An 8,216-nucleotide genomic window follows, 5' to 3' on the forward strand; every position below is an offset into this window, starting at 1 on the left:
AGATCCCACGGCCACTATTGGAAGAAGAGCAGGGGGAGTTCTCCCCGGTGTCCTGGGGCCAATATTTATCCCTTAACCAACATCACTAAAAACAGATTATCTGGTCATTATCACATTGCTGTTTGTGGGATCTTGCTGTGCGCCAATTGGCTGCCACGTTTCCTACATTACAACAGTGACTACACTTCAAAAAAGTACTTCATTGTTTGTAAAGTGCTTTGGGACGTCCTGAGGTGGTGAAAGGCCCTGTGTAAATGGGAATCTGTCTTTCGTTTCTCCATAGTGGATAAGTTTAGTCACAACATGCAGTGACTGTGATTCAGTGCCGTGTACAAGGGCAATGTGCCTCGTTGCACAGAACTCTTGAGCAATGTGAGAACGTAGTGTCCAGACCTGCCACCTGTGCAGTAGTCGAAGATCATGCTTCTGTCTTTACAGTGTAACTAGGATCGAGCCAGCACCAGATTCTGCACAAGTGGTAAAGGATGCATCGTAAACCAGCAGCTCACCTGATCCAGAGACTGTGACACATCTGCTGGATTTGGCATTGGAATCAGATAGACATTGGCCGCCTGCAGAATCCCAAAGGATTGGTTCATAGCTCTGTGGGGGACCTCCTGAAAATGTTGACACTGTCCCGCAAACACGCGGCAAATAGTGACCTTCTGGGCACTCTGTACTCTCGCTTTGAAAAGTCTGTCGGCTAATTAAAGGAGGAGGAGAAAAGACAGAGTTCGAGCATGCTTCAGTAAACTGAACCATTTCACCGTTAATAATCAGCTAAGAGTTCTTTTGGAAAGTTTAAAATAGAAAATTCAGTGTGTGATTCGAGTGATTTGTGGCTGGCTGCTGATGTCACAGACACAGGATGTCTGACTATAAATTCTGCCGCAATCGGTCTGTTTCACTCACAACCTCACGATGAAGACGGCCAGACTGTCTCTTCTCACTGCCCTGGTCGTTCTTGTTGTTGGTGGGTGGTTTATAAACTGTGTATCTACATTACAACAGTGAGCACACTTCAAAAACTACTTCACTGGCTGCACAGCGCTTTGGGACATCCTGAGGTGGTGAGAGGCCCGGTAGAAACGGGAGTCTTTCCTTATTTATTTTTAATGTTGTAAAAATATTGGGTGGGAGACGGAGCTGATGGCGTTCCCGCCATGCGAGGCCTCAGGCAATTTTAACGGCCGAGCCGCGTTTACATCCCGCCAGAAATGTGCAGAAAGAAGCATCCGGCAGTTTCGGGCAAGACAAAAATCACGAGGCCTGGAGGTGAGTCGTGGGGGGGGGTGGGGAAGTCAAGCTGTTTGGTGAGTGGGAGGGAGCGGTGGGGGGGGAAGCCGGGAGGGGAGCGAAGGCTCAGACTTTCCTTGTTGGGGGGGGGCGGGGGGGACCTGGAGGTGCAATCCTGCACCTTCTGGCCCCACTGAAAGTTTCCGACTCACCTGACAGAGTGCCTCCTCTTCCAACCCACCAGACTTTACTGAGCAGGACGCCCGCGGCAGGTACCCCACTCAGTCACCCCCTAAAACGCTATGGGGGTCCGATGGACAGGGTAGGGTCCCGGGGGGGAGGCGATCCATTTCGGATTTGAGAAAGACAAATCGGGAATATTTTCTTAATAGTGGGAGACGAGGAGCTGAGGAGGAGCAAAGCTGGTGCACAGGTACAGGAAGTAATCCAGTAGGTGACTGGATTGCTGTCCTTCATCTTCAGCGGGCTGGAATTCAAAAGTGATGCTTGAGTTGTACAGAGCCCCAAGGAGACCCCCCACGGAGTACGGTGTTCTCATTTGGGCACCAAACCTCAGGGAGCTTCTTCAAAGCTTGCTTTTACCGAGAGAGATTTATTATTCTGGTACCTTGTGTCCCAGGCATCACCTCCAATGTATTTCTTTATATCTGTTTGATTTGTGCTGCTGGACCCATCTGGGTGCCAATATAAATGTTCCTTTTCCTGTAGTAACTGGTGATCATACAATGTTAGTTGGCATCAATATCAATGCTAGGAATCAAGGACAGGATTTCCATTCATATCCACAGCCTCACGATGTCCAAGAGTGTTTTACAGCTAATGAAGTATTTTTGAAGTGTGGTCACTGTTGTAATGCGGGAAACGCGGCAGACAATCTGCGCACAGCAAGATCCCACAAACAGCAATGAGATCACGAGCAGATAATCTGTTTCTGATGTTGGTTGAGGGATAAATATTGGCCCCAGGACACCGGGGAGAACTCCCCCTGCTCTTCTTCCAATAGTGGCCGTGGGATCTTTTACATCCACCTGAGAGGGGCAGACGGGGCCTCGGTTTAACGTCTCATCCGAAAGATGGCACCTCCGACGGTGCAGCGCTCCCTCAGTACTGACCCTCCGACAGTGCGGCGCTCCCTCAGTACTGACCCTCCGACAGTGCAGCGCTCCCTCAGTACTGACCCTCCGACAGTGCAGCGCTCCCTCAGTACCGACCCTCCAACAGTGCAGCGCTCCCTCAGTACCGACCCTCCGACAGTGCAGCGCTCCCTCAGTACCGACCCTCCGACAGTGCGGCGCTCCCTCAGTACTGACCCTCCGACAGTGCAGCGCTCCCTCAGTACCGACCCTCCGACAGTGCGGCGCTCCCTCAGTACTGACCCTCCGACAGTGCGGCGCTCCCTCAGTACTGACCCTCCGACAGTGCAGCGCTCCCTCAGTACTGACCCTCCGACAGTGCAGCACTCCCTCAGTACTGACCCTCCGACAGTGCAGCGCTCCCTCGATACTGACCCTCCGACAGTGCGACGCTCCCTCAGTACTGACCCTCCGACAGTGCGACACTCCCTCAGTACCGACCCTCCGACAGTGCAGCGCTCCCTCAGTACTGACCCTCCGACAGTGCGACACTCCCTCAGTACCGACCCTCCGACAGTGCGGCGCTCCCTCAGTACCGACCCTCTGACAGTGCAGCGCTCCCTCGATACTGACCCTCCGACAGTGCGACGCTCCCTCAGTACTGACCCTCCGACAGTGCGACACTCCCTCAGTACCGACCCTCCGACAGTGCAGCGCTCCCTCGATACCGACCCTCCAACAGTGCGGCGCTCCCTCAGTACCGACCCTCCGACAGTGCGGCGCTCCCTCAGTACCGACCCTCCGACAGTGCGGCGCTCCCTCAGTACCGACCCTCCGACAGTGCGGCGCTCCCTCAGTACTGGACTGATGTGTCAGCCCGGATTATGGGCTCAAGTTTCTGGAGTGGGACTCGAACTCACGACCTTCTGACTCCGAGTCGGGTGTGTTTCCACTGAGCCAGGGCTGACACCTACAGTGAGAACTTCCATTAGTTCCAAAAGTCCTCCTGCTGATTAAGCAGAGATCGCAGAGGTTTGTGCACAATTGTGTCCGTCAATAACAATCTGTGTGCTTCTGTGTTTCAGACCTGGAATCAGTTCCTCGTGACATATACATGGTGAGCTCAGAGGCTTTCCCTTCCTCTTTATTGGTACAGAAAATGAAGACTGTTCTTCTATCATTAATGTTAATCTATTAATCTCATCTCTTGTAGCTGGATTGTACCAGGTTTCCGACTCGCATGTTTTGTAACGACGAATTCGATTTAGTCTGTGGCACAGATGACCAGAATTATGGAAACCCTTGCATTCTGTGTGAGTACAACAGGTAAATGTCTTCACAATGCTCCTGTCTGAAGCAGTGAAACACTTCAGTGAAGATCCATCGTGTAAATTAAAAATGTGAGAAGGAAAAATGATGTTGTTGGTTAAAAAATATTTCTTCATAATTACACAATTGAGAAACGGTTCTTCGGCCCATCTTTTAAGCTTAGCAACCAACTGTATTTCGAATGACCCTAAAGTCTTTGTCTCTACATACTGTGTCTGGCAGATTTTTCCACTCATTTATCACTGAGTAACTAAACTGTTACCAGTACCTGGTTTAAATTTAGTTTTCACTAAATTCAATTTTATGTTGTCCAGTCAAACAAACGTGACTTACTTTGAAGCCTCCTTCTGTGCCGTAAATGTTCTATGAAGTGGTAATGTGACTTCACCCCACCGTTACCACTTAGTGTTTTACATCAGATTCCCCTTTCACTGTGGTTTCTCCAGACCAGTGGTTCTGAAAGTTCTCTCCTGAAAAGATCAATACAATCCCGCAGATTCTGTGTCCTAACTTCTGAAAGACACGGTTAACTCCCCAAAAGGAAACAGTCCTTTCAAATCAACTCCTTGGAGAATTGAGAGATAGGGTAACTTGGTGCAGTTCTTCTGATTATAGTGGTTATAAATTTGCCCAAAATGTATGAATATACGGAGAGTGCACAGTTAACAAGTGATCAGCAATTACTTTACGTGAAATGTATTTTTGATAAAATGCACAGGTTTAAGCAGGTCATTGACCGGTACCATATAGTCTGGAGAAAGGGTAATGTCAGGATTGTTGGCACATCGCCTGAATTGAGATGCCCAGGGTTGGTCCAAAATTGGTCCTCGGGCCTTATCTCAATATTCCGGGGCAGCTGCCAATATCTGTCAGGCCTCGACAAGCAGCTCTCCATTCAGGAGGACTGAAATATTGACTTGCTCTGCCGGTATTTATCGTACACCCAGGGGGGACAAGCTTTGGTGTTTGGTGTTCACCTTGCTGTGCTGTTGCTGGGCTCAGTGATGATTTTGTCTCTTTAGTGCCAGCTCTGAGCCGGATTTAAAACGATGCCTGGTTTGCAGGCCTCTTAAAGACATGTAAACGGTAACGTAGCATGCTCAGTTACATCGAGCCTATCCTTGTTATCGAGCTTCGAAAACCCATTTCTGATGCTGTATATGTGCTTAATGGATGTCACCTGCAACACATAAGAAATAGGAGCAGGAGTCGGCCATTCAGCCCCTCGAGCCTGCTCTGCCATTCAATCAGATCATGGCTGATCTTCGACCTCAACTCCACTTTCCCGCCCGATCCCCATATCCCTTGATTCCCCCAGAGTCCAAAAATGTACCTATTTCAGCCTTGAATATATTCAATGACTGAGCATCCACAGCCCTCTGGGGTAGAGAATTCCAAAGATTCACAACCCCTCTGAGTGAAGAAATTCCTCCTCATCTCAGTCTTAATGTGGAGATGCCGGTGATGGACTGGGGTGGACAAATGTAAGGAATCTTACAACACCAGGTTATAGTCCAACAGTTTTATTTGAAAATCACAAGCTTTCGGAGGCTTTCTCCTTCGTCAGGTGACTCAAGCTTTCGGAGGCTTTCTCCTTCGTCACTCACCTGACGAAGGAGGAAAGCTCCGAAAGCTTGTGATTTTCAAATAAAACTGTTGGACTATAACCTGGTGTTGTAAGATTCCTTACATCTCAGTCTTAAATGGCCGTCCCCTTATCCTGAGACTGTGGCCCCTAGTTCGAGACTCTCCAGCCATGGGAAACAACCTCTCAGCATCTACCCTGTCGAGCCCCCTCAGAATCTTATATGTTTCAATGAGATCACCTCTCATTCTTCTAAACTCCGGGAGTACAGGCCCATTCTACTCAACCTCTCCTCATAGGACAACCCTCTCATTCCATGAGGCTCCAGGTGTTGTTCTACCGTTGGAAAAAAATCCCAAGATGCGAAATTCCTTAATGTCTTAACGTGGATGAAAGAGCCTTAGATAGAGCACTGGTTGATTCATGGTTTTGGTTCTCTTTTAGGTTAAATAATAAAAGCATCGGTATCCGTAACCCAGGATTCTGCAGGTGTCCGGGCTCGGTGTTTGGTCCAGTTAACTGAAAACAAACAGATTTTTTAAAAAAATCTTCATGTGATTGGCTCAGCTCTGAATAAATAAAATTGCATCTGAATCATTTGACGGCATTCTCTTTGTCAGCTGGCTCTTAGCTATTGGTGCAGTGCAAGATAACACTGGATTGGACAGATTAACAGGCACTGTTGGGATATCCCACCCACCTCCCATTTTCAGGTTCTATCCTCTGAGTGTTGCTAACAACTTCCTTCTGAGAATTCGACTTAAGCTGTTGTGTCAGTGCTGCTCTGAATGCTGTTGTGTCAGTGCTGCTCTGAATGCTGTTGTGTCAGTGTTGCTCTGAATGCTGTTGTGTCAGTGCTGCTCTGAGTGCTGTTGTGTCAGTGTTGCTCTGAATGCTGTTGTGTCAGTGCTGCTCTGAATGCTGTTGTGTCAGTGTTGCTCTGAGTGCTGTTGTGTCAGTGTTGCTCTGAATGCTGTTGTGTCAGTGTTGCTCTGAATGCTGTTGTGTCAGTGCTGCTCTGAATGCTGTTGTGTCAGTGCTGCTCTGAATGCTGTTGTGTCAGTGTTGCTCTGAGTGCTGTTGTGTCAGTGCTGCTCTGAGTGCTGTTGTGTCAGTGTTGCTCTGAATGCTGTTGTGTCAGTGCTGCTCTGAGTGCTGTTGTGTCAGTGCTGCTCTGAGTGCTGTTGTGTCAGTGTTGCTCTGAATGCTGTTGTGTCAGTGCTGCTCTGAATGCTGTTGTGTCAGTGCTGCTCTGAATGCTGTTGTGTCAGTGCTGCTCTGAATGCTGTTGTGTCAGTGTTGCTCTGAGTGCTGTTGTGTCAGTGCTGCTCTGAATGCTGTTGTGTCAGTGCTGCTCTGAGTGCTGTTGTGTCAGTGCTGCTCTGAGTGCTGTTGTGTCAGTGCTGCTCTGAATGCTGTTGTGTCAGTGTTGCTCTGAGTGCTGTTGTGTCAGTGCTGCTCTGAGTGCTGTTGTGTCAGTGTTGCTCTGAGTGCTGTTGTGTCAGTGTTGCTCTGAATGCTGTTGTGTCAGTGCTGCTCTGAGTGCTGTTGTGTCAGTGCTGCTCTGAGTGCTGTTGTGTCAGTGCTGCTCTGAGTGCTGTTGTGTCAGTGTTGCTCTGAATGCTGTTGTGTCAGTGCTGCTCTGAATGCTGTTGTGTCAGTGCTGCTCTGAATGCTGTTGTGTCAGTGCTGCTCTGAATGCTGTTGTGTCAGTGCTGCTCTGAGTGCTGTTGTGTCAGTGCTGCTCTGAGTGCTGTTGTGTCAGTGCTGCTCTGAGTGCTGTTGTGTCAGTGCTGCTCTGAATGCTGTTGTGTCAGTGTTGCTCTGAGTGCTGTTGTGTCAGTGCTGCTCTGAGTGCTGTTGTGTCAGTGTTGCTCTGAGTGCTGTTGTGTCAGTGTTGCTCTGAGTGCTGTTGTGTCAGTGTTGCTCTGAATGCTGTTGTGTCAGTGCTGCTCTGAATGCTGTTGTGTCAGTGCTGCTCTGAATGCTGTTGTGTCAGTGCTGCTCTGAATGCTGTTGTGTCAGTGCTGCTCTGAATGCTGTTGTGTCTGTGTTGCTCTGAGTGCTGTTGTGTCAGTGCTGCTCTGAATGCTGTTGTGTCAGTGCTGCTCTGAATGCTGTTGTGTCAGTGTTGCTCTGAGTGCTGTTGTGTCAGTGCTGCTCTGAATGCTGTTGTGTCAGTGTTGCTCTGAATGCTGTTGTGTCAGTGTTGCTCTGAATGCTGTTGTGTCAGTGCTGCTCTGAATGCTGTTGTGTCAGTGCTGCTCTGAATGCTGTTGTGTCAGTGTTGCTCTGAGTGCTGTTGTGTCAGTGCTGCTCTGAATGCTGTTGTGTCAGTGCTGCTCTGAATGCTGTTGTGTCAGTGTTGCTCTGAATGCTGTTGTGTCAGTGCTGCTCTGAATGCTGTTGTGTCAGTGCTGCTCTGAATGCTGTTGTGTCAGTGTTGCTCTGAGTGCTGTTGTGTCAGTGCTGCTCTGAATGCTGTTGTGTCAGTGTTGCTCTGAATGCTGTTGTGTCAGTGTTGCTCTGAATGCTGTTGTGTCAGTGTTGCTCTGAGTGCTGTTGTGTCAGTGTTGCTCTGAATGCTGTTGTGTCAGTGTTGCTCTGAATGCTGTTGTGTCAGTGCTGCTCTGAATGCTGTTGTGTCAGTGCTGCTCTGAATGCTGTTGTGTCAGTGCTGCTCTGAATGCTGTTGTGTCAGTGTTGCTCTGAATGCTGTTGTGTCAGTGCTGCTCTGAATGCTGTTGTGTCAGTGTTGCTCTGAGTGCTGTTGTGTCAGTGCTGCTCTGAATGCTGTTGTGTCAGTGTTGCTCTGAGTGCTGTTGTGTCAGTGTTGCTCTGAATGCTGTTGTCAGTGCTGCTCTGAATGCTGTTGTGTCAGTGTTGCTCTGAATGCTGTTGTGTCAGTGCTGCTCTGAGTGCTGTTGTGTCAGTGCTGCTCTGAGTGCTGTTGTGTCAGTGTTGCTCTGAAT

At 49.1% G+C, this 8,216-nt stretch overlaps 1 protein-coding gene across 2 annotated transcripts; it reads left to right on the top strand.

Annotated features, from left to right (window-relative positions):
• Positions 1–871: 871 nt before the first annotated feature.
• LOC137306349 (trypsin inhibitor ClTI-1-like) lies at positions 872–5,823 on the top strand. 2 transcript variants are annotated; one of them, XM_067975505.1, is made up of 4 exons: positions 872–973; positions 3,416–3,447; positions 3,544–3,656; positions 5,689–5,823. In XM_067975505.1, the coding sequence occupies exons 1-4, from the start codon at positions 922–924 to the stop codon at positions 5,765–5,767; spliced, it is 276 nt and encodes a 91-aa protein (XP_067831606.1). In that variant the 5' UTR covers positions 872–921; the 3' UTR covers positions 5,768–5,823. The 2 variants fall into 2 exon arrangements, with proteins under 2 accessions (XP_067831606.1, XP_067831605.1); XM_067975504.1 differs by lacking the exon at positions 872–973 and adding an exon at positions 1,009–1,275.
• The last annotated feature ends 2,393 nt before the right edge of the window (positions 5,824–8,216 follow it).

The sequence above is a fragment of the Heptranchias perlo genome, chromosome 43, assembly GCF_035084215.1.
Source record: "Heptranchias perlo isolate sHepPer1 chromosome 43, sHepPer1.hap1, whole genome shotgun sequence".
Lineage (NCBI taxonomy): Eukaryota > Metazoa > Chordata > Chondrichthyes > Hexanchiformes > Hexanchidae > Heptranchias > Heptranchias perlo.